The 27,091-nt window shown below is 42.5% G+C and overlaps 2 protein-coding genes across 3 annotated transcripts in view; both read left to right on the plus strand.

Moving 5' to 3' along the window:
- The window catches only part of LOC148891832 (phosphatase and actin regulator 1), a 52,780-nt gene extending 49,805 nt beyond the window's left edge, over positions 1-2,975 (plus strand). For both annotated transcript variants that reach the window (XM_089007635.1, XM_089007633.1), the window contains exon 12: positions 1,255-2,975. In XM_089007635.1, the coding sequence (XP_088863761.1) occupies positions 1,255-1,270 (16 nt within the window). In that variant the 3' untranslated portion in view covers positions 1,271-2,975. The remainder of the gene's footprint in view (positions 1-1,254) is intronic.
- A 2,138-nt stretch (positions 2,976-5,113) lies between these two features.
- Positions 5,114-27,091, plus strand: part of phlpp1 (PH domain and leucine rich repeat protein phosphatase 1) — a 68,330-nt gene continuing 46,352 nt past the window's right edge. Inside the window, exon 1 of the mRNA XM_089007632.1 lies at positions 5,114-6,934. Within this exon, the coding sequence (XP_088863758.1) occupies positions 5,308-6,934 (1,627 nt within the window). The 5' untranslated portion in view covers positions 5,114-5,307. The remainder of the gene's footprint in view (positions 6,935-27,091) is intronic.

Below are 27,091 nucleotides of genomic sequence, written 5' to 3' on the forward strand. Positions count from 1 at the left end.
AATTTCCAGCAGAGAAATCAGCCCATTTCCAACGGTGCTTGGGCACCATTTTGTGTATTTTCTGGGATGCTACATTTCAGTCCATATGCCTCAAAATGACGCGGAATTACTTCTTTAATCGATTGCAAACATTTATGCTTTCCTCTTCCGAACTATTTCTGCCATTGTTTTGATTCTCGAGCAAGGAAAGCATATTGGTGTGATGTCACAAACAAGGGGGCGGGACCTTCTGAAACTGGCCATTTCCGGTTTCATTTTGAAGTAGTTTTTGGTCACTTAGTCATTTTTATTGGTGTTTTTCATTTGACTAAAAATATCAGCCTGCGTGCTTTGCGTATTTTAGATGCTATAAAATGTTTTTCTGATGTCAGTTAGGAAACAAAAAAAAATGGTGTCGGTTGTCCTTTAAATGCCTTAACAAATAACAACCGCATATTTAGCATCAATTAAAGGACAACTGACGTCTCCGGACAAGTTGTGTCCATAATTTGTAAAATGGCGTCAAATGACTTCTACTGAGCGTATTTTACAAAGATTCCACCGCATATAGCTATATTTTGCATTTTAACACTCGCACTGAATATTCCGTAAGTCTTGTTTTTGAGTTGGTGACGAGTCCTCACGTTACATCACTGAAGGAACGCCCCTGACCGAAAAAAGGACACATTGTAGCAGTCCTTCCATCACGTCAATGCGTTTTGCTGTACTTTGGTCTGAAAACTTCGTGTAGGACCAAAAAGAGGCAGAAGAGGGCGACAAAGCTCCATGTAAGGAATTAATCAGCCTGTGGAAACGGGCTGATTAATTCCTTACACGGCTTTGTTGCCATTTCCCAGCCCTGATGCCTCAAAATGACACTGAATAAATTATTTAATCGATTGCAAACATGTATGCAATATAGCTATATGTGGTGGAATCTTATTCAAATACCCTCAGTAGAAGTCATTTGAAGCCATTTTACAAATTATGGATACAACTTGTCCGGAGATGTCCGTTGTCCTTTAAGTCATTTTTATTGGTGTTTTGCATTTGACTAAAAATATCATACTGCGTGTTTTGGGTATTTTAGATGCTATAAAACGTTTTTCTGATATCAGTTAGGAAACAAAAAAGTGACGTCGGTTGTCCTTTAAGTAACTGGCTGCAGTGCGTGAGCTCATGTTAGATTCATATGCAGCATGCATTGGTCAGAGATGCAAATCCCTTCAGTGTGATAAAATATGTTGAAACCTTTTTTCCCCCCTCCTTTCTCAGGTTTCACCGACCATAGTAGACCATTGCTGTGTCAAGCTGTACTGCAGGGGTACAACCTTAAGTGCTGGACAGTCAAACGGTGCCCATTTTTGTCAATAAGGCCATGTCGTTTGAAATGCCTTTTTGTTTTCCCCCTCCTCCAAGGCCTGAGACAACTGCATCAGTATATTACACCAATCAGTTAGCCCACCACCTGCAGTAGCACATCAGTTCAGTCAACTCTGCCATTGGTCCAACCCCTCCAAAGCCACCCTTTGTTCCATTTTATGGAATTTGCTGAGTGAATCGTCTCTATGCTGAGCTCTCGGGCAGGCGCTCGATTGTGTTTGCCGGCTTCAGACGGTGACAGAACATTACAGTCACCGGCAGACCTGTCACAATGCTTCTTCTTGGCATTGATGATGTCGTCCCCCACAGAGCTTCGAAGGGAGCAACTATGTAAGAGGATGCACCATCGCTGGATGTAGAGGGGGCTGGGGGTTGTTAACCATCTTTTATAGCATTGGCTGGGAGGAGTGTCATGTCACGGTGTGCAATATCTGATTTTTTGCAAGTTTGTTGGGCCCCCTAGAGTTCAATCTGCGGTCCTGTTCTTCCCATGTATTGTCCTGTACTGTACCGACAATATTTCCATCTAAGTCGCTGACTGTGAATCCCAGAGGATACTCTCTCCAAATGTACATATTTGTTTCTATTGAAGTCACAAAACCAATTTCCTTCACTCGAGTCGGAATTGTATGTAAAAAAAAATGCATCTGACAGATGTGCATATGTTTTATATTTCTTTTTATGGTTTTGAGGAGGGATGGGTGTTGGATGCCTAAATGTGTGTTGCTGCTCTTTAGATGGAAGTATTTTGAAATCACTACAAAGAGCAAAACTCATTGCAGTCTTTTTTTGTTTACAATCAGTTTTTATTCCACATAACCTGAATTTGATTGTACACTTTCTTTTTATAAGCGATAGTCTTTCCTCATAATGAGTTGAACATTACTCCACAGTGTCATTTTTGTGCTCTATACAGTTTATGCATTAGTAGTAAATAAAATGGACACTATCAGGATGAAGTTTCCTGCTGCCAATGCCGCTTTGTGGACAATTGGATATCTGACTCACTCCAAAATGAACATGGTGACTATTTTGGAAAATAAGGGGATTTTAATGGACTGATTTTTAACTTGAGCGAAAACTTCACAACTCAAGTCATTTGCACTGTAGCTCATATAAGCTTTAAGATACATAATGATTTTTTTTCCTGTATTACATTTCACTGAGATGTAAATTGTGTGTCAGGTGCAGGAAATATAGTACTGTACATCTTCTCCCCTGGAGAATGATTTCAAGCTGTATCGTTTGCATGGGTGTTGTATTCATTTGGAGCACAGTTCGGTTTACATACAAAGAGTTTCACCCGGCCAGCTAGCCTCAATGGTGTTGTAAATGTAGGCATTTTTACCCCCAGGATTTTTTTTACTTCTTAATTCAACATAATAGAAATGTCAACACTCGATTGTGTACATGACAATTAAGGAAACGCATGAGGATTTCCATTTTGACAAATTTGTGGGGAGGGAGTGAATTCAGCAATAACACTTGGCTCTCCTGTGGAAATTGGAACAGTTCAATCGATTTCCGCGTATTTTTTTCCTGACCCACAGTTTTGTAATAAAGAATGCCATGTAAAGGATACATAATGCCAATTAAAATCACATTTCTGGATACATTTCTGGAGTGTGCGCTTTTTTTTTTAATTACAGAGAAATTCTACCATACCCTTTTCTTTTAGGTGAGCTGCAAATATGCAACAAAGCAGATTCACAACAGATAGTTTGAGGTGTGAAAGATTGTGTAATGCTGTGTTTGGTGCAGACAAGATTTCACATGAACATTTGCCCTGATGGATTAACTACTGTACAGCATTTTCACAGCCACGCTTTGTTCAGCGGAAAAGTCTGCTGTTGGACAGTCTGCGGCTGGATGGATGCATGGCTTGAGGGAGCCCGCAAAGAGAAGGAAGGAGAAGGAAGAACACTGATGTGTATGTGGAACTGTCGCGGCTTGGAATAAAAGCGGATTTCAAGAGTTCAATGTTTCTCTTTAATCGAAAGTAGGTTCGTTGTCAGATCTCCCAGGGAAGTGACACACAGATGTATCCCAGAGCTTGATCATGGCGTGGAGTCGAGCAAGTCGTGCTGTGAAAATCAAACTGTCCGATGCTGATCAGGTCTCTGCGAGCTGCGTCTCTGTCTCTGTCTGGGTCTGAGTCCGAGATGATTCTGATTCTGTGTCCGCGACGGCTACTGTTATACCCATTTTCATGTGTGGGAACAGGTGTCTCTTTGTCAATTGATGCTACAGCTTCATGTTTGCTTTCTGCATTTCTGCATCTTGTTGCAAACATGCACATTCCACCATGATGTCTCTGATCCGCTGGTGAAAAGGAAGCTTTACTCTCCTCTTTCATCTTGAACTGCTTCATGCAACAAAGAGGGTGCAGAAAGTGCTTCAGATGGAATGAGTGTGTCTTTTGTGTTGGGTCTCATTATTTGTAATTTTGGTGTTTTTGTTGTTTCGACTTCAAGATGGTGCCGCGAGAGTGGCTGCCTTTACAGCAGGTTCTGTATTTTGTTTTTATACTTACTTTCCTCTTACTTTCATCACTGTGCTGCTGTGAAATGTACATTTCTCCACTCCGAGACAAATAAAGGCTGATCCAATCCAATGTTTTTGGGTCAGATATAGCCTGCCACATCATTTTGCATGGGTTACCAGAACAAACGGGAAGTACTTGTTTGCTGAATTTTCATGTTTGTAGGAAGTGTAAAGATTTATTTGTCCCTTTTCACTGATATTGCAAATATTCTTCCGTCCACCCCAACTGCCCTGCTGCATATGACACACTGCTACATTACGTCACATCGTGTCACAAAGCAGTGGCAACGACACGCCAGGCAGTTGATCAAAGACCTCTTAGGAAGGGGAATAAAGATCGTGGAAAAAGCAAGTTGTCTCCTCTCGTTCCTCCAGACATAACATCCCCACTTAACATTAGCTGAATAGTTGTTTAGAAAACAACTAAAAGTTAGCCACAAGTTTCCATGACTTCTTAAAATTTGTTGGTCAGGGTGATGAAATTGTAGGGTCCGTGTGAGTATGAAATGCGATATAGTCTTGCCCTATAGTACAAATAAAAATTGCCTGTAACACGCCACAGAGCTATTCGAAACTAACCAGTCAGATAAACGAACTATACTTTCACAAACATCATTCTGAGTGCAACTTTTTGCAGTACATCCTCATTGCCTCCAGGGTTCGCCTTTGTCAGCAGAGATGAATTCGAGTTCGCTTTTCATCCTCTAGAGGGCGGGAAATGCCATCAAATTGACCCAAGCCAGCGATGTGAAATGGCGCCTGGTTGAAACTTACTCACATTGACACTTTACAGAAATGCTGCCCAAGTTTTCATTTATAAACCTCTGCGGATATTACAATTTTATCACCGACTACCACGATAGAACCGTCGTCTCTGCAACATCACTGATGTTCAACAGATAACAGTCGTAGCGTATGTACGTATGTACGTATGTACGAGAGGAGGCTAGGTCAAACCAACGGTTCACATCGACAGATGCGTTTTCAACCACACGTGACTTACAGTTGATCTCTTGGGAGATGTAGTTTTCAAGACATCCTCTCCAAAGTGGCTACAACTGAATCAAGATCCAGTGAAATACAAGGACCACGTTGCACCGCGTTGTTGATGTATTGCGACGCCATCTTGACTTCTGCTCATGAATATAAATCAGGAGGCATTTGCGTATGAGGTCGTCCGACGTTCATTGCATATCCGAGCAGTATATTTTCGTCCAAGCCGGTCGCGTAGTCACGTCTCCGCCCTGAAATGTCCCTGCGCGCTCACTGCCTTCTCTTTCTCATCGACTTTAATCGGTAAAATGTTCCCTCGAAGCGACGGAGGAGAGAGTGACAGGAGAAAACAAAAAGGCGGGGAGTGAATGACTCTTAGCGGAACAAGTGATCGACGCCGCCCGTTTGATGTGTATTCACCTCAGTGGGAACGGACTCTGGCTTTTAAATGCAGAAAGCGTCGACGGAACCAAGTGCCCACCGTCATTTCGTCTGAGGCGGGGAAGATTTCTTCTGGCGGCAATGGAGACCGTACAGGCTGCTGAGGATAGAAACAAGTTAACGAAGAAACCCAGCGAAGAATCCAGCGGCTGGCGGACTCCAGCGGACGGCGACGGCGGGCATCTGTCTCCTTCCTCTGTAGACGCGAAGAACGGCAATGGTGTTCCCCACGCGAGCCGAATTTCGGCGTTGAACGGCCGATGCTTATCCGGGAACTCCAGCTCCCTGCTGCTAAGACGCAGGCGCTTGAAGCGGAACCTCAGCGCCGCTCCGGCCGCGTCCGGCACCACCGCTGCTTCCCCCTCCTCGGCTGTCACGGGCGCCTGCAAAATGAGCTCGGCCCTATCATCTTCGTCTTTACACACCCGTAGTCTGGATCGCAAGACCTTGCTCAAGCACCGGCACAACATGCAGCTGCAGCCCACCGACTGCGAGTGGGTGAGAACCGACCTCCACCGAGGCGCCATCCACATCTATGACAGACTGACGTCCTCGTCTCCCAGGCCGGTCCTCTGCACCGCAGACACCACTGCCGGGAATGTCGCAATCCGCCTCAGCAAACTCTGCGGCAAGTCCAGCTCTGTCATGCGTGTTATTAGCAAAGAAAATCCGAAAATGGACCAAAATGGCAACTGCAGTGCCAAGTACGAGTATAGCTACAATCTTTGCAAGGTCAATGAAGACCCCATTATCAAATACGATCACTTGTCTGGTCTGGAAACATCAGATTTAGGAGGTCACACCGATGGCAATTTGAGACTGCTGTTCATGACCAATGTAGATGAGAGGCAACAGGATGGAAAACTTTTCAGCCCCGAATCAGCATCGCAAGGCAACATCACATGTTCTCTTTCAGACTTAAACTTAAACTCCAACATGGATACGCCTAATGATGATGACTCAGAGCACAGGAATGGCAATGACAGCTACGGACTCAATTCTGGATCAGATGTGGAGAGCAGCGCTTTTGATGACCTGAGCTCCGGGGCCCGGCTCAGCGAACACAGGGACTCCCTCAGCGATGACATGATTCTTGGCACGGATGCGTCTATTCTGAGCCCATCGTTTGACAGTGCCACAGAGGGCCACGATGTATACGGTAGTTCTTCAGATGAGCTGGAGCTCGACTGCCCTGCATCCAGCTCCAGCCTGGACCCTATCTCCAACGGTGTGACCTACAAGCAGTGCAGCAATGTGTGTCTCAATGATTTGGCCAACGGCCTGCCCACAAGCAGCAGCGCCGGCTCCTTGTCCAGAGATAGCTCCACAGGTAACACACCTGACATCCAGGACCCAGACAGCAATGCTGGTAAATCAGTGCTGACCCCTGGCCACAGCGAATGCTCCTCAGAGGAATCCAGCCTGACACTGTATGTTCAGCTGCACGGTGAAGCATTCAGGAGGCTGAGCCCAGATGATAGGCCCCTGCAGATCCAGAATGACTTTCTCTTTAAGCTTGGATTTAAGGACCCTTGGAGAGTTCAAGAGGAAGGGCTTAACACAGAAATGGGCTCCCTGCTACGTTTCTACGCAGGTACGTTATTTTTCATTTGTTGAATGTTGTTACAGCAATGCTGCGTTGTGTGAACCTCTAGGACAGGGGTGTCCAAACTACGGCCCTCGGGCCAAATGCGGCCCGCAGTCCATTTTTAATTGGCCCGCAAGAAATTTTATAAACAGAATGGAATATGGCCCGCACTTCAAATTTTGCCCGCACTTCTAAATTTTAACACCAGGGGGAGCTACTGTTGATCAACGCAGTTGCTCCACCAAAAAGGCCAATCCCAGAAGAAATTTACCTGTTACTAAACATGGCAGAACCAAAGAAGCGAAAGGTAGAAAGAAAATTTCAGACACAGTAGGAGAGTGAATATTTCTTCAAAGAATTCAAGGGGAAGTGTGTCTGTTTGATCTGCACTGAAACTGTGACAGTTATGAAAGAGTATAATGTATGACAAATCTACAGTGTAGATTTGGCTGCAGTAGTCATTTGTCATCATGGTACACAATGCAATGTTTGCATCGCTTGCTACAAGCCACTAAGCCCCTTTCATAAGTCTCACGTAAAGTTTACAGTCACGGTTTAATGTAAATTTGCGTTATGTAGCGTCACATATGTTGTTAGCTTCTTTTGAATCTTTCTTCTGGGCTGAGGTTCTGTGCATCTACTTTGGAAAATGATATGCAAATGCACGACCTTAGAACGCTTGTGAAAGTCCGGAAGAAAGAAGCAGGCGTCTGATTGGCTGCCGTGCCGAGTATGCAAATTTCAACTGCAGGTAGCCTATGTCTGTGTGCTCGGCCACGGTACACATGTATTGTTTGCGCGTGAAGGCGAAGACGTCAGTGGAGGGTTTGTAGAGCGCGCGGTCAGGACAAACGATCCATGATTTTGCGGAATTTAACACAAGTAGGTATTAGTGAGCTTGAATATTTCGTTGTGTAAAATGTTTTGAATGTTGAAAGTGATTCCATTTTCAATAAATGTTGATTTCTTTAACTTTGCCCCTTCGATGGAAACTTATTAAAAACAGACGCAATCTTGACAAATCACAGTGCATATGTTATTTTAATCTACAGTAAAGTCTCGTTATATCGATATTCTCGGGAGTCGGAAAAAATATCGATATAACCGGACTATCGATATATCCGATCCTGCGGCATGTAAATTTTCTCCTTGCGTTCATAGAAATAGTATCGTAATAAGCAGTACTATCGATATAACGAGACTTTACTGTATTTCCATTTCCGCCTCCAAGTATCTGCGAAATAGTATGTAAACGCCACATCTTGCATATTCCTTGAGACAAATTTATTAACTGATCAGGGATATTTTTCACATTTGAAAGACAGTTAATAAATTGGGTTCTTACTGTGCTATGAGGTTTGTACACACTACATTTAAAGGACAACCGGCACCATTTTTTTTGCTTCCCACTGACATCAGAAAAAAACGTTTTATAGCATCTAAAATACCCAAGACAGGCAGGCTGATATTTTTAGTTAAATGAAAAACACCAATAAAAATGACTTCAAAATGAATCCGGAAATGGCCAGTTTCAGAAGGTCCCACCCCCTTGTTCGTGACGTCACGCCAAGATGTCTTGCCTTGCTCGAGAATCAAAACAATGGCTTCAGATTCGGAGAAGATGCTTTCTTGTTACTCATCCAGTTATGAATATGATTCAAATAGTTCTGAAGACGAAAGCATAAATGTTTGCAATTGATTAAAGGAGTCCTCCCATATCAATTCGAGCCGTCAATGACAGCAATGTAGCACCCAGAAAATGCAGAAGATGGCGCCCAAGCTCCATTGGAAATGGGCTGATTTGTCAGCTGGGAATTTGTGTCAGCGAATATCAAATAGTTATCTTGGTGCAACACACAACGATTCAGTATCGCGTTATTTATGTTTTTTCCTTCTAATTTTGCCATCAACACGGATCAACACGAAGTTTTCAGACTAAACAAAGTACCGCAAAATACATTGTGTGTCGCTTTCTCGGTCAGGGGCGGTCCAAACGTGACGTGACATGGGGATCGTCATCAACTCGAAAACAAGACTTCATGAATATTCAGCGCAAGTCTTAAAACGTAAACTCTAGCTATATGCTGTGGAATCTTCGTAAAATACGCTCAGTTGAAGTAATTTGAAGTGATTTTACAAATTATGGCTCCTGGCCCGGCCCCTCTGTCAAATCTTAGAACCCAATGCGGCCCGCGAGTCAAAAAGTTTGCCCACCCCTGCTCTAGGAGCTGGCATGTTCCCCTGTGCTTGTGTGATCCTCAAGGATCGTGGTACATTTCTCCTGTGCTCATTGACAGACTAGAGGTAGACGTAATACGCACACAGTGCGTGTTTACATATGTCGGAGTGCATGTGCGTGTGTGTATGTGCGCGCGCGCTTATGTTGTGAAATTACCGTTTTGGGCATTCCTTGCCAATTATTGCCAATTATTACAATACAATCCACCCTAATTTATGTAGCGCTTTCACAACAGCTGCAGCTATAACAAAGCACTTCACATAATAGTCAACAGAAAGCAAAATAATAAACACAACAGGAACATAAAAACATGGACAGTTGTGCAATCGTAATGACTTTCCCCATGTACTCTCTGATGTGTGAATACGAGACAAACACTTTATTACATGAAGCAGTTCTAGATGAAAGAGGAGAGGATGAAATCCTTTTCACCAGTGGATCAGTGACATCATGGTGGAATGTGCACGTCTGCTACAAGCCAAGTTTTGAAATCAAACATGGAGCTGTACCATTGACAAAAAGAGATTGTCTCACATCTCCTGTCCCACATAAATCCACTTCAATTCCAAGCCGAGATAGTTCCACATACGCATTGGCACTCCTTTCTTCTCATCGCCGCGTCCTCATGCCATGCATCCATCCAGCCGCAGACTGTCCAACAGCACCGACCAGCACCGGCTGTGAAAGTGCTGCCCATTACAGGCGCATAAAAGCACAATCGCCCCAGAGCTGTCCAGTGATGACAGTCAAATGGCACTGATATTCATCAAAATCACAAACAGTGCTGGCATATTTGTGCTGGCGAGAAGGTCAACCGCTCAACACAGTCTCTTCCTTGATGAATGCCGTGGCCAAAAATGCTGAAAAACTATCTGCATCAGGTCCACACAATGCACAGCAACACAAAGTGACAAAAGAAAACACAAAAGCAAGTCTTGTGAGAGCACTTGCCAAACGCTCCCCCCTCGTGCGCCATCTTGGTGAGATATTGGTGATATCTGTCATAAATGCCCGCATCACTTTTGGCACCCCTTGTTAGGATATTTTAAAAACCTTAAAATAAATGAACCTTTCATTTTTAAGCATACTCTTGATGCAGAAAAATGTACCGATGGCTCAACAGCCACAGAATCAAGCTCTTTCCATTGCCATCTCAGTCCCCAGTCATCAACCTTGTTGAAAACCTATGTAGATGGGTAAAGAGGAGCGTACCAGGTTGCTGAATGATTTGCCGAGTTTGAGCGAAGAGAAATGGTCAAAATTGCGCGCTGCGATATTATTTGGAAGAAAAAAATTGAATTCTTTCCGAAGACAAAGGCCATTTTTAACGATGGGTGCCACCCTTTATGAAGGGTACTGTATATACTCCAATGAACAAAAAATGTCCTGTCTGCCAAGGGTCTGCCAGGTTCATGATGACCGGTCATCGGGTCGCTTTCAATGTACTGTTTTCGCCTTGTTCTCTTTGTACTTCAGCTGCCAACCATGTTTCTAGAACATGCATGCGAAGTTCATCAACAACTTTGAATTGTCCATTAGTGAGAATGTGAATTTTATGTCTTTATGCACCCTGACACTTACAGGAAATAAGGTTAGGGTGTATACTGAGACTGCATTAAAGCCAATAGGAATTGTTTTGGCTGAGATCCGAATCATTCACAGGCTCACGGTGCATAGGTTCCCAAGCCCACAAGACTACAGTATCTTAATAGTCCTAACACTTGTGACCGATGGTTGCAGGGACCCATTGAGGTACAAACAGAATATTTTAATCCAGGTTTGCAGTTCAACTAGTAGCAAATTGTGCCCCTTTAAAATATGTCTTCATTGTTGTTTGTGTTGTTTCTTCCGGGCCTCAGGCGCCTTTGTCAGCCCACAGCCACACACTGCGCTCCCATGGACATGCATGACATCACCACAAAGCCGCCGTCACCACAACTTATGGCGCTCCGACACAGGGGGCCCTGTTCCAGCTTTCTCCCCATTATCAACACTCCATGAAAAGGTTCAATGCCTTTGTGGTTGGATGGAGAGTAGGGCTGGGAGCAGCATGGGGGGTGGTGGGGGGTGTCTAAAACTCACTCTGTGGACTTTGTGGTCATTGAGATGCTCTACAGAGCCTTTCCCACTGGCTTGCAGCAGCGCATCTGCCACAGTAACTAACTTCCTGCCAAGCTGGGTTAACATGCTGTCGCATAGCTCGGGAAGCCTTCCCAGTGCCACTGTGTCCAGTCGCTGTTGGCACTTCGTGATGTGAAAATTGTGTTGGATTGGATTTATTAGTCTCACAGTGGAGACATTTACATTTCACAGCAGCAAAGTGATGAATGGACTGAAAGTAGAAAAACAAAATACATGAGCTGCTGGAAAGGCAGCCACTCTCGCGGCGCCGTCTTGAAGTCAAAAGAACAAAAAAAACTAAAATAACAAATAATATGACAGCACAAAGACAATATGACAAAACAAAGACACAGAGAGTCATTCATACTTCAGGACTTGCTGTACCCTCTTTGTAATGACATGAAGCAGTTGTCAATGTTGTATTACATGCTTCAACACTCTCCAGTTTCCTTTCTTGTAGTCAAATGTGACATTGGCAATTGCCACATGCACTTTGGCTCCTAATAGCAGATATTCCATTTGTGCTATGCCATTTTCTTCATTGGGCCTCCACCGTAGTATTGTCATGGGTTTCAGTGCACGTACATAAGGCCCAATGACTTCCTGGGTCTTGTGACAGCAAAGATCTCCAAGGATTTCCTACTCAGTTTGGTCCGCATCCAATTCGTGACACCGTCTGTTGATTCAGACCCAATTTAGTACTTTGCAGTGTGGTCAAATGACATACATTATGTATTGCCTTGTCAATTGCAAAGATTTCCTCTATGTTTTAATATTATTCCTGCCATATGCTTTTGTTAAAATACCCCCTAAGAAAACTACAGGTACAATTCTATTGACACAGTTATCTATCGTCATCAGGCAAATAAACACATGAGATTGAGAATTATTGTGACATGGCCGCAATCTTCAAATAAAATGGAAAAACACATGTTTACTGTTGAGTGGGACGCCTCCACATGTGATCCCATGTGAGACGGCTTAACTCCGGTCACCTGAGTACTCACTTGAGCAACGCCTTCCTCCTTTCCACTCAGCACCAAGGCGACGGCACTGCGCGTACGGGGCCTTAATGTTCATTCAGCCAAGCACAAAGGGACACCAAATAGCACTTTGATACGCACATGGGCGGGTGTCATTGCCCTCGTGACATCTGCCATGCAGTTTTGCATGTTGCTATATTGAAAGCATGTGCGGAATGTACACCGACTTCTTGAGAATGTCAAGAACGTTAATTTTGAGGTTTTTGAGGGGGGGTGCATGGATGTGGGGGGCTTCATGCCATTCTTACACGTTAAGCTGGTTTAGACTGGTCGATCCGGCCAGATAGTGGAGACAACCATCCTCAGCTGAGTTTTTGGCTGACTCTCAGGCGCAGCTGGCGCAACTGTAGTCCTTGGCCACACTGAAGGGTTCCTTGTCTGCACAGACATTTGATACCGGAAGTCCAGTATGTATTGTATTATTGCTATGTGGCTAAAAAAAGCATTGTGCCTTTTTTAAACACAATCTGGATCTGACTATACTTGATGCATTTATTACATCGCAAAATTCAACACCTTGGCCACAGCATAGGGCAGACTGACCTTAAGCGAGGCGTGCCAGGTCAGGTTTTGCTGTATGACCAGATTACAGAGCTCACTTTTGCTCTGGTGGAACACAAATGCGCACATGTGCATTTACCGAGGGCTGCTCCGGATCAAAGAGCCACGGTCGTCTTTGGCAGGCTGACAACTGATCTCCTCAGAGCGGCCCACACAGGAGTCTCTTGTTGTGGCTTGCCTACTTCTTTATACGTACTGAAGCGCAGGGGACACAAACAAATGGCCAGATGAATATTCTTCTATCGAAACTGTTTGTTTCAGTTCAAGAACATAAAGTAGTTTCAAAAGAGCCACTTTTCTTTGTTTTGGTTGATTAGGAATGAACACAGACATTAAAGTCACATCCGGTGTGGACCAAATCAACTGTTTTGTGTTCTTGGTACCGTTCCAAACAAATAAATCCCAGCTATTTTTGCATGACAGTGATTACAGCATAATCTACAGTAAATTAAAGTCCTCTGAAGAACTTGGGCTACTTTCACACTTGCACCTTGACGACTATCTAAATTGAACTAAAGGTTGTTTGGTAACCGAAGTCATGTATGATTTTGACCCAAACATGGTTCAAAAAAATCTTGTCCCTGTTCATGAACGGTGACAAAGTGATCGAAGCTCAAAGTACTTTTTATTCTGAAAATCATACTCTTCATCCTATTTTAATGAACCTAAAGTCTTTTACCACTCCTTGTGTGGTTTTTCCCATTGGGTCTTATCATAGTGATCAACCTTGGGTCACATGCAGACCAAACCAATATCTATGGTCTTGGTTCTGTTCCACGCACACTTGACGGCAATTATGGTGAGAAAGTGATTCAGCGTCAGTCTACTCAAACTGGCTCACAATCGGTGTGCTTCTAAATTGGGATTTGGGCCTGCTCAAACCAGTCCTATTTAGTCAATTGGTTTGTTGTTCCGGACTGTTCCAGACAGACTTAAGTTGGCCCGTTTCAGTTATAATAACTAAGCAATCCTTAATTTGTCCATTTTCATCACAGCACTTTTTAGATGAGATAAATTACATGAGCCTTTATTTGTCTCACAGTGGAGAAATTTACATTTCATTGCAGCAAAAACAAAATAACAGAGCTGCTGTAAAGGCGGCCACTCATGTGGCGCCATCTTGAAGTCAGAAACAAAAGAAAGAAAAAAAAAACAAATGTGTCACAACACCAAGGACAAAGACTGTCATTCAGTCCTAAGACTTTCGCCACCCTCTTTTTTACATGAGGAGAGGATCTTAGCCTGATTTTCACCAGTGGATCAGAGACATCGTGGTGTAATGTGCATGTCTGCTACAAACTAACTTTTGTAAGCAAACATGAAGCTGAAGCTTCCATTGACAAAAAGATATTGTCTCACATCTCCTGTCCCACGTAAATCCGCTTCAATTGAAAGCCACGACAGTTCCACATAAGCATTGGCGTTCTGCGCTGACGCTCCTTTCTTCTTCCCCTTTCCACTAAACAAAGCGGGGCTGTGAAAATGCAGACCATTACAGGCGCAAAAAAAGCACAATCGGCCCAGAGCTGTCCAGAGATGACAGTCAAATGGCACCGCCATTCCTACCAATCAAAAACTGTGCTGGCATACTCGTGCTGCCGAGAAGGCGCAACCGCTCAGCAGAGTCTCCTCCTTGATGAATGTCGTGGGCAAAAATGCTGATAAACAATCCACATCCGTTCCACACGACGCACAACAACAGTGTCAGTCATCATATTAACAAGTAACAAAAGAAAACAGTCATAAAAAAAAACAAAAAAAAAAATAACAAGGCTCGTGAGAGCACTTGCCGACGGCTGCCTACTCGGGCACCATCTTGGATTTAATGAATTGAAAAGTCTTTTGAGTTTTTTTTTTTTCCTTTTCAAATAATGGACAGATGTTCACATACCATCTTTGTGTAGTCTACCTGTTTGTCCAACATGAACGGAGGCTTTGAAGTCTGTTGAATTTCCCTGGTCAACCTCAGAAAAAATGTCATCATTGGTTCAATATTTTTATTTAGTTTTTTTTTTCTGAAGAAATGTGAGAAACATTTTTGGAATTTGCTGAATCCTTACCAGTGTACGAATGAGACAAATATACTGATATGATCAGGTGAGTCATTCAAGTGAATTCAATCCTCCAATTGATTGACTGTCACTTAAATTATTTTATGCCCTCCCTGAGTGCAAACTGATCAAAACATGTTTACTTATGGTGCCATTAACAAATTGCAGCAGGGTTGACCTCAATAAGCATCATGTTTTCCCAAGTCTAGCTAAAAATGTAAAACTGGCAAACGACGGAACTGATCATCGGTTAGGCATGCATGAGGTTAGCATGACGTTATACATGGTCAAACTGCACATGGTTCACCGTCCCATGGAGGATAAGTGGCTTGCGGCTCGGCTATTTATATGCCTGCTCAGAGCAACACAGAATAACTTTCGCTCACTACTACTCACTCGCTCACTTCCTGTTTCCATTCTTGCAATTCATAAGAGAGGAGGTGTAATATCAGGTGGTTTGTTGTGATGATTTTGGCCAATCTTTTTTGAGTCAAGCATTAGCATTTTACATTTGTAAAATGTCACAGCACACCACAGAACATAAAATGTAACCAAACATAGACCATTAAAATATCATTTTCACATATCATAAAATATCATTTTCACAAACGCGATATGCCATCAAGTTATGTTTTGTTTGAATAGCTTTCAGGTCAGAGTCACACAGTAATGAGTTTGAAGCCAGTCGATCTTTTACTCAGCAAGTAATGAAACCGACCATCCACTGCCTTGATGGCCCTCTTCCAAAAGCACTGTGTGTGTGTTTGCATGTGTGTGCTTGAAAAGGAAATAGCATAGTGATCCCAAACGCACATTGGCACCAAGTTTCCCAAGAGGCCAAGGACCTTGAGTTCTTTACCAAGCCAGCGCAGCGCGCTAAATTATTTAGATTCATTAGCCTACCCACCTTTGCAAAAACTCTCATCAACGGCACGCCAACACTTTACTGCATTTTGCACCATGCTCACCCCATTAAACTGGAATTGTTAGCTCTTAAATTGCACACTCTTGTAAATCTATTGCTTTGTTCATTTTTTATGCGTTCAGGATGAATGAGCAAAAGGTAAAAAGTAACAGAGAAGTCCCTCTAGTTACAATGAATTTTGTCAGACCCCAGATTGTTTTATTTAGCTCCTTGTGTGAAGTCTGTGACATCTCTCTATGGTGCTTTCTGGGTAATTCCCGTGTTGTTTTACTTATGAGGTATGAGGAAAAAGTCAATGTGACACTAATAAAATGCAGAGCTATCTGATCAGACCGAGCTGATAATACTACTTTTTTTGCCTCCATATTTCAGCCATTCCAAATGATATCTTTTTATTGCACAATGATCTGGTATTATACAAACATATTTCTACAGCAGCCATATTGCAGTGTTGCTCTGATGCACATTTGCAAATAATAAGTTTGGGCTTTATTGCCTTGCACAGCATGTGGTTGCATTTGGCCACACGTAATGAATGCATGTAATCGGTCTCCTAAAGACGTTCGCCGTAATTAAAATTCAAATCAACACAAAATCAATATGGCCAAATGGCAATATGGAGATATAATACTGCCTGTGGTAATTGAATAGCTCGCAATGCTTTTTGCCCGGTGCTGTTTCACCCATATTAATTAAGTTGCAAGTCCGCTTCTTTATGTCTCTATTCCTCGTAGAGTGGAGACATGTTCAAAAGACAACAGCGGTACAATTACTCTAAAAGCTCAACTACATCCTTCCGTTCTTACCACGGGCCTTTTCCGCAGAGGCGGGCTGCTGACCTGATGATTGAAAGGGTTTAAAGGCTTAATGAAGATCCAAGCTTTCTCCAGTCCGCCTCGTTGGTCACTGTTAAAACAGAGAGAGAAACACTCAGTCTGTCATCAATTCCCTTGTGTCTCTAACTTGTGCAGATTGGACTCACGATTGCATCTGCATATACAGCCCCTGACAAAAGTCTTGTCGCTTATCCAAGTTGTAGGAACAGCAAATAATAACTTGACTTGTAGTTGATCTATTGGAATCAGAAATGGCTTATCTGAAAGGCAAAGGCATCTAGATCAGGGGTCGGGAACCTTTTTGACGAAGAGAGCCATAAAAGTAAAATATTTAGAAATGTTTTTCAGTGAGAGCCACAACACGCGTGCGTGTTGTGGCTCTCACTGGGCGTGTGTGCGTGCGCACACGCACACGCACACGCACACACACACACACACACACAGATGCACGGCCACTTTTCAACAAAATGTCAGAATTTAATATTTAAAATAACTTTGTGATAGTACTTACCGTTAACATGAATGGTTTCCGTTCCTCATGATTGGTAAAAATTCAGTGGAACGATCGGAATGAAAGTCAACTTGCCGGCTCCATGCGCGAAGTTACTGCTAGCTAGCCTGCACACGGCTCATTATCTTCCACACTTAGTTGTTAGTTGTTATAAGTTCATCCTGTCTACTTGATATCTAATTTAAAACATGTCAGGTATTTGAACACCGACAATACACGGTCTGTCAGATAAGAATCTGTTTTAAATTAGATATCTTCCACACTTGCTATGCAACATACTTCTCGCAGAAGTATATTGATGCTAACGTTAACATGGGGCTTGTTAAAATGTCACTGACATTCGACTGTTTCATCGATGGTATTGTTTCTTTGCAAATTAGAATCAGAACCTTTTCTCTCCACAAAGGCGAATCCTCGGTATATTCAAGCTGAAGTGTACTTTGTTTTTACTTCTCGGGCTCATTTAAAGGGGCCTGTTTCAACTGACGGCCAGTATCACTCAATCAAAATTGCGCTTTCTGCCAACCTTGGTCAGTGTCATCCAATCAAAATTGCGCTTTCCGCCGACCGCAGCCCCAACAGAAAATGAACAGAAAATAGCTAGAATATGTATTTAGATTTATCGGTGAGCCATATGCAATCATCAAAAGAGCCATATATGGCTCTCGACCCTTGCTCTCGATTATGCTTATACCAAAATAAAGTTTTGTAGCATTCATTGAGTTTTATTATTTAATTAGGACAAAAAGGTCAGATTTTGCTTGGACAAAAGTCTTGTCGCATACAAAAATGATGTAGAAATTATACATATACAGTAAAGTCTCGTTATATCGATATTCAAGGGAGTCCGAAAAAATATCGATATAACCGGGACTATCGATATATCCGACCCTGTTTGCATGTAATTTTCTCCGTGCGTGCATAGAAATAGTATCGATATAACCGGGACTATCGATATATCCGATATCGATATAACGAGACTTTACTGTACTTGATTTTGAATACACAAATATGCTACAATAACGTCAAAACATAAAGTCATGATGCCTTAGAAAAAGAATTAATATCGTGTATGGCTCCCGTGAGCTTGGAGGACTGCATCCATACGTCTCGGCAATGATCAACAAGTGCCTGAAGACAAAGTCTGCCACTGAGACATCTTTAATGTGTCTAAACGTCAAGTGGAGAGGATAAGACAAAGTACATACATGCGGAGAAACCCCTATATCTACAAGAACAGTTTGTCGAATTCTCTCACGCAGTGGTGTCCATGGCCAAGTTAGTGCTCAGAAACCAGCATTACACAGTAGACAACTAAACTATCGTGTTGCATTTGCTAAGGCCCACAGCTTGCAGAAAGGATGGACAATGAAAAAGTGGCACAAGGTTGATTTTTCTGATGAGTCGTCCATTGAACAGCATCCCAATCGCCGCAAATACTGCAGAAGACCTGTTGCAACCCGCATGGACCCAAGATTCACCCAAAAAACAGTCAAGTTTGGTGGAGGAAAAATCATGGTTTGGGGTTACATCCAGTATGGGGGTGTGCGTGAAGTATCAAGAAATTCTTGCTGCCCGTTACATCCCAAACCGCAAGAGAGGGCAAATTCTGCAGCAGGATGATGTTCCTTCTCATACTTTAGCCTCCACATCAAAGTTCGGGAAAGCAAAGAAGGTCAAGGTGCTCCAGAATTGGCCAGCCCAGTCCCCTGACATGAACGTTATTGAACATGTCTGGAGTAAGATGAAGAAGGAGGCTTGGAAGATGAAACCGAAGAATCTTGATGAACTCTGGGAGTCCTGCAAGACTGCTTTCTTTGCTATTCCAGATGACTTCATCAATAAGTTAATTGAGTCATTACCGAGACGTATGGATGCAGTCCACGGGAGCCATACACGATATTCATTCTTTTTCTAAGGAGGCATCATGTCTTTATGTTCTGATGTATTATAGCATATTTGTGTCTTCAGAATGAAATATATGGATAATTTCAACATTATTTTTGTATTCGACAAAATTTTTCCCAGCAAAATCTGACCTTTTTGTCCTAATTAAATAATACAAGTAAATGAATGATACAAAACTTTATTTTTGTATAATAAGCATAATCTAGGGGGCTTTGCCTTTCATATAAACCATTTCTGATTCTAATAGATCAACTACAAGTCAAGTTATTTGTTGTTCCTACAGCTTGACTAAGCGACAAGACTTTTGTCAGGTACTGTACATGTTTAGTCTTTTTATGAATAGACACTTGAAAGGATCCCCTCATGATTCAAAAGTAATTTCCCATAGGAAACAATGGATATAGATACATTTGGCTCCACGGTAAATACTTCAGTACATATATATTTGTGTAAACCCACCTCATAACTTTCAATTAGTAAGTGTATTTTACTACAATCCATCCAAACAAAGCATACAATATCTGTCCAGTTGGTTCTTGGTTTACCATGGCAATGTTGGTTTAATCTAAATTCAGATTTGTAATTTGTCAGTTACCCAGAGTAATGTATTTGCAAAGATATAATTATCCTACAGAAAACAATACAATCATAAATATCAAGCTGTGAAATGGAAAACGGCCACTGTGGTAGTAATTGATTGCACCTTCTTCAGGTCTTTCACACTGAATATCCAATCATGAATTTTGTTCATGTTCTAATCTTTTTTTCAATACATTTTTACTTATGGAGTTTTGTACAAAATCAGCAGAATCATACCATGATGATGACGTCCATGTCCTCACCTGACATCAAATGGTCTTTCTTACTAAATGGCCCAGTACTGAGTCGTTATGTAATTACATAATCACATTTCACATGTTCCAGAGCTCAAACTCAATATGCTTTCACCCCTCTGCACTTATTTTCGTGTTTCATATAAAATAGTGTGCGGGCATAACAGTGGAATAGTGGCGAAGCATTACTGCCTCATAGCTTGGAGTTGCAGGGTCCAGCGCTCAGCTGCTTGCTTGCATGTTTTTTTTTGCGCTTTGGTGCTTGCAATGGGTTTTTTCTTCCAATGACATGCATACTGTAAGGTCATCCTAGATGCAAAGTCATAGATTCTTTACGTGCGGTAGGCATGTTAAGTCCTTTACCAGACATTCCCATCCAAGCTATAAGAGCACATATTAAACAGCCTTTTGTGCTCACATGCGTACCTACGTTCAATTTAGTCTAACCATTAATCTGACTTGTATGTTAGCATATGGAAGGAAACCGGAGTACCCAGAAATAAAACCCACACAGGCACTGAGAGAATTTGCAATCTCCACACAGGAAATCCAGAACCCAATCCTACACATCTGCAATGTGAGCATAACGTCCTGGCCAGTCATATGAAAAATAACTTTGTTGTTGAATATAGATTATTTCCTTGGCTGACATCTCCCCACCGTCACGTCTTCCCTCGCGCCCCCATTCCCAATTTGTCCCATGATCGATTCCCCCCTCCCCCTTTCGATGCTCTCTTTTGCTCCTTAAAAGACTACCGACATCACTTTTTTGTTTCCTAACTGACATCAGAAAAACTTTTTATAGCATCTAAAATACCCAAAACACGCAGTATGATATTTTTATTCAAATGCAAAACACCAATAAAAATGACTTAGTGTCCAAAATCTGCAAAAAAAATAGCTGCGAATTGGGCATTTTTAGAAAGTCCCGCCCCCAGTTCGTGACGTCACGGCAAGACATCTTGCATTGCTGGAGAATCAAAACAATGGCTTCAGATTCGGACAATATGCTTTCTTGTTACACATCCAGTTATGAGTATGATTCAAATAGTTCTGAAGAGGAAAGCATACATGTTTGCAATCGATTAAATAATTTATTCTGTGCCATTTTGAGGCAACATTGGGGGAAAATGTATCACCCAAAAAGAGACAAAAAATTGCGTCCAAGCTCCTGTGAGGAATTAATCAGCCCGTTTCCACAGGCTGATAAATTCCTTCCATGGCGCTTGGTCGCCCTCCTCTGGCGGCTTTTGGGTGCAACACGAGGTCCCCAGAACAAACAAGTACAGCAAAATACATTGACGTGATGGAAGGACTGCTACAATGTGTCTTTTTTTTGGTCAGGGGCGTTCCTTCAGTGACGTCACGTATGGACTCGTCACCAACTCAAAAACAAGTCTTCCTGAATATTCAGCGCAAGTCTTAAAACGTAAAATATAGCTATATGCGGTGGAATCTTTGTAAAATACGCTGAGTAGAAGTCATTTGAAGCCATTTTACAAATTATGGACACAACTTGTCCGGAGACGTCGGTTGTCCTTTAAATGTTCTCCTTGCGTACATCATCTGACATTTTGGATTTGTCTCTCCCTATCTCTTGCATCTGCTCTTCAGCCTCACAATCACTGGCCACCTAAAAAAATCATTAAAGATATGAGCTCCCCGTCCTGCTTCCCACGGCCGTTCATAGTTCATGCACAATGAATATTTTCCATAAAAGGAATTGCAGATTACAAATTGACAATAGACATGCTCTCAGATCGCAATCAGAAGTATGGGAAAACAATGTACAGTTTTCAGCCTGAATCTTAGTGTTTACACTTGAGGCTGACTCCACCGCTGTGGATAGTTAATGCGAGTAGCATTAACAACTCAATGCCGATGTGCCTTGTTTGCCTTGAACTCCGGGCTCGACTAATTGACCCGAGTGTGCCAACTACAGAACCGTAATAATTTAGTATTCCATGAGCTATTATTGCAGGTCTGGTTGACTCTCACGAGTTATATGTTATATGTAAGGTAACCATATGGCTAGCTACTTTCATTTCTTCTACTCTCAGTCTTTCATCCTTCTATGGATGCCTTGTGGCACCGGGCTGCCTGCCACAGCTCCTTTGAACTACGACATTGGTCTGATTTGAGGACAAGAGTTGCAACTAGGGGTGGAGATATGGAAGAAAGTTGCAGAGGCCTTTTTTCATCCTCTGCCAGCTGTCTGTCATATAATAGTAGATGGCTCCACTTGTGAAATTCATGGAAAGTATGCCCCTTTCTTCCGGGGTCACAAAATACCTTACATTGTCCCTGAGCTGAGCACTGGCTTCCCGCTTAGGCTACATGCAAGAAGGGGGTGAGGATTAGGGGCATTTCTGTGGGAATGAGGAGGGTCGCATGCCGCTGCTGCTTTGATCAGCTGCTGCACAGTCTAATACCACACAACATCTGCAGCACTTTTCATTGAAGGTGGGAACAAAATTCCAATGATGCAAGTGCATCAGTACTTCTGCTACAATGCCACTGCGCTTCAATGGTTTCCAACCACGGGAATGTAACTGAATGTAAAAATAAAATAAACAATATAATCTATCACTGCAGAAACACATGCCCGAATCCATGATTAGCAACTAAAGGTCGTCAAAAGGGAATTCTCAATGTTTTTTTTCGTCTTGTCTGCACATAGCAAGATCAGCTTTTTAAAGCTACTACCGGTAGTACTGTTTGTCATGTGTCTCTGGACTCTGCCCTGACACCAGATGGGAAGGGCAAGGTGGTGGTGGTGGTGGTGGGACAAGTTTGTTGGTCACTTAGTTCAAAGGTTGTCTCCTTCAAAGAATGCTGAAATACTCGAATGACACTTCCTCATTGCCCAGCGTGTGAACGGAAACATGACAGGATGAAGGTTTCGGACGTTTCGCCTCCTATCCAAGAGGCTTCGTCAGCGAACTAAGTCAGACTTTAGTTCGCTGACGAAGCCTCTTGGATAGGAGGCGAAACGTCCGAAACCTTCACTTTTGTACAGATGACGGCTGAAGAAACCTTCTCATCGATGACAGGATGAAGCACGGAGGGACTTTGTGTAACCCAGGTTATGGCACGAGGCAATTGGGGAGTTGACGTGACAAATTACAAGAGGATATGGTTCATGTAAAAAAATAAATACAAATAAACTACCAAACAAATAAATGTTTCGAGAGGGCGAGTGCTTCATTTTACGCAGTGAGTGTGCTCAGAGGCTTGAAAGGTATGCGTGTTTAGTTAAGACCACTTGCTAAAATATAGTCACTTTCCTTAGGTGTTGGGCACTGTTCCTCGCGAACATAGCTGTTGGTATCAGTGCGTCCACATTGCACTCGTTCAACATTATTCTGCTAAGTGTACAATGTCTCATAGTATGGGGTATTTGGTTACTTGATATTAGTTACTGTAGTTATTTCATTGCCGACACTCTTGGCCCATTTAGGCCGAGTCTTTTTTGGAGTTTCCTACCCAGACAACAACGCTGGGATTAGCGTGGCTTCTAAGAAGTGATTCCATTACGGTGAATTCCAGAAGAGCGGGAAAAGGGGTACAAGGGTGGTGACGAGCCAACTGAAAGAATATATGCATACATCTGGAGAGACTGTTTTCGACTTTTGTATTGTTTAAGTAATGTTATTTTTTGAAGAACTTGGTAAATAGGCATGGTTGTTTTTGGGTAGGTCATACTGAAGAAAAAAAGGGCATCACTAATTGAATTGGCTTTAAAAGAGACAACTAAGAGAGATTACATTGCAGTTGTTTTTTACTGTGATAAGTTTGCTGTCATGTACGCTGGCGCGTGTGGCTGCCACTGCTTATCCTGTGACTGTAAAGTGACCTTGAGTATTTTGAAAGGCGTTTATCAATGAAATGTCTTATGATTATTATTTATATCCAATATAAAGTTCTCTTGTTTTTACAACTACCGTCTTGCTTCTTTGCCTACGCCTGGGGTCGGGAACCTTTTTGACTAAGAAAGCCATAAAAGCAAAATATTTAGAAATGTTTTTCAGTGAGAGCCACACACACACGCGCGCGCACATACAAACGCTCACTTGCGTGCACACACACACGCACGCGCGGCCACTTTTCAACAAAATATCAGAATGTATTATTTAAAATAACTTTGTGATAGTACTCACCGTTAACATGAAAAGGTTTTCCGTTCTTCGTGATTGGTAAAAATCCAGGCAAACGATCGGAATGAAATTCAACTTGTCGGTCCAGAGGCGAAGTTACTGCTAGCTAGCCTGCAAACGGCTCATAAGCTTCCACACTTGCTATCTGCAATCTACTTCTCACAGAAGTATGTTGATGCTAACGTTAACAAGGGGCTTGTTAAAATGTCACTGACATTCGACTGTTTCATCGATGATATTGTTTCATTGCAAATTAGAATCAGAACATTTTCTCTCCTCAAATGCTCCGGTGCATTCATGCTGAAGTGCACTAGTTGGGCTCATTTAAAGGGGTGTTTACCTGTTTTAACATGGCGGCCACAATCATCCAATCAAAATGGCGCTTTCGGCCGACTTAGCTCAGTGACATCCAATCAAAATTGCGCTTTCCGCCAACTGCAGCCCCAATGGGAAATGAACGGCGAAAAAAAAAAACGACAATATGTATTTAGTTTTATCGGCGAGCCATATGCAATCATCAAAAGAGTCATATATGGCTCGCGAGCCATAGGTTCCTAACCCCTAGCCTACGCTAACCCCTTGGTTGGTATGATTGGCTCCCGTGAATCAAACCTCGTGCCCGAAACAATAACCCTTTTCGCAGTGTTTCGTCACTTCCAAATAACTGAAAAACACTTGTTACACAAGCTTACAATTTCAGTGACATTGAGGTTTCTGATGCTGATTGTAATATTTGAAAAGTTAATTCTCAAGAGGATTATTTGGTTGTGGGTCATAACATGTAAGCACCAGTTTGCCATAGTGAATAAAAATGCAGTGACACACTCCCAAAAAACTGCTTACATTACTGCATTAAAATGCTTAATTTTAATGCCACCTCAGTCACGGGTAAAAAATAGTCTCAAATATGATTTTTTTTTCGTTACATCACAAGTTTGCTGCAATAACTCATCTGCTTTGTCATTATGATAAAAAAAAAAAGTATTCAGTTACACGTTTATCGGCACCCCACCTAATGCAATGGTACTGTCAAACCTCTTCATTTGACCCTTTTTATGCTTTCAGAGCCACATTTCAAAGTCCAAAGTTCACATAATTCTTTCATTCCTGCGAACCCTGCCCACCACCTTTTCCAGCTACTCCCCTCAGGCAGGAGCTACCGATCCATGCGCACCAAATCCAGCAGACATTTAAACAGGTTCTTCCCCCAAGCCATTAACGCTATTAACAGTAGCCCAAATATGACTGTATAGTACCTCTGCAATTTTTTAAATGATGATACTAGTGCAGCGTGTTCCACCAGAGACAAATTCCTTGCGTGTTCTACATCATTGGCAATAAAGATGATTCTGATTCTCTCAACTGTTTTCTCCTTACTGGGGTTATGGGTTGTGCTGCAGCCTTTCCCTGCTTTTGGCAGTAGACAGGGGACACCCTGAACCGGTTGCCAGTCAACCGCAGGGCACATAGAAACAAACAACCATCCGTGCACTCACTTACACCTCTGGACAATTTGGGGTGTTCAATCACCCTGGCATGCACGTTTTTGGAACGTGGGAGGAAAGCAGAGGTCCAGGAAAAAGCCCACACAGGCCCGACATGCAAGATCGATACAGGATGGCTGTAGCTGGAATTGAACCAGGTACCTTTTGTCACGTTTTGCGAGGTGGTGATGGCGGGTTCGGATCCCAAAAAGCAGGCAGGAGGGAGCAAGAGGTTGTTTGACAAATTGTATTAAAATAAAGTCAGCAGGAACAAAATGTAAAACATCAAAATGATCTGAATGGAAAAAATACAAAGTAGCAAAAGAAAACCGAGTGTAAAAGTCCGCCAAGGTTAAACAAACACGTACACAATGCATGCAGCAAACAAGCAGCAAACAAACAATGAATCGGCACCGGATGATCGTGCCAGGTGTCCTTTTAAGTGTCATTGATTATAACGACCAGCACCTGCGAGGCTGCCGGCAGGGCTAACGTCGCTACCCGCTGGTCGCCAATCTGATCGGGACGACCAGCACCTGTGCAGGTGCAGGCGGGGCCGACAGCGCCCCCCGTTGGTCGCCAACCAGATCATGACACCTTTGCACTGTGAAGAACACATGCGACCCACTCGACTACCGGGCCACCTGGTTTAATGTGATTACATTTCCTTTTGCAGACTTTTCTTCCAACACACACTTTTATAATGTAAACTTTATAACCAAAAAATTATTCCCCCAAAACCATCGCAAGAACCCACTTGGTTCTGAACTAAATGCACAACATAGGGATTCCCGCTGTTGCTTAGCAACGCGATTGATCAACTGCCTCTTTCATCTAGAACTGCTTCATGCAACAAAAAGGGTACAGAAAGTGCTTTAAGAATGAATGACTGTTTTTGTGTTGTCATATTATTTGTTATTTCCTTTTTTTCTCTTTTGAGTTCAAGAGGAGTCAAAAGAACAGGAGTTGGCTTTCTGGCAGCTTCTGTATTTTGTTTTTGTACTTCTTTCTTTCCTTTCCGCTTCCTTTCATAATTTTGCTGCTGTGAAATGTAAATTTCTTCACTGCGAGACTAATAAAGGTAAATCCGATCCAATCCATAGTACTTCCGGAGGCACGGCTCGGTCTTGTGCGCATAGTCAGAAAACATGTCTGAAAACAGAAGCATATCTCGCTGCCTGCAAAGACTTAAATTGTCTCTCACTTTCAAAAGGGAGTCTCCCAGACAAATCTCACTCCAAACTACAAATTGGAAATGTTTACAATTTCGACAACCATCCGTAATGGCAATAAATTCATGTCATATTTCGAGGCCAACAGATTGAAAAATGATCATCAATGCCTTTGGGGCGCAACACATGCTCTACTGGGGAAGGCACTTTTTCATTTGCTGACTGAAAGTTTTTAGAGATGAAATGGCAACACCAGAGCTCTTTGTTTCATGCCTTAAATCATTTTTCCTCAATGCTGTATACACATCTGTAATTGACATTT

This window comes from Hippocampus bargibanti, linkage group LG11 (genome assembly GCF_051943395.1).
Source record: "Hippocampus bargibanti isolate YZ-2025 linkage group LG11, ASM5194339v1, whole genome shotgun sequence".
Taxonomy (NCBI): domain Eukaryota; kingdom Metazoa; phylum Chordata; class Actinopteri; order Syngnathiformes; family Syngnathidae; genus Hippocampus; species Hippocampus bargibanti.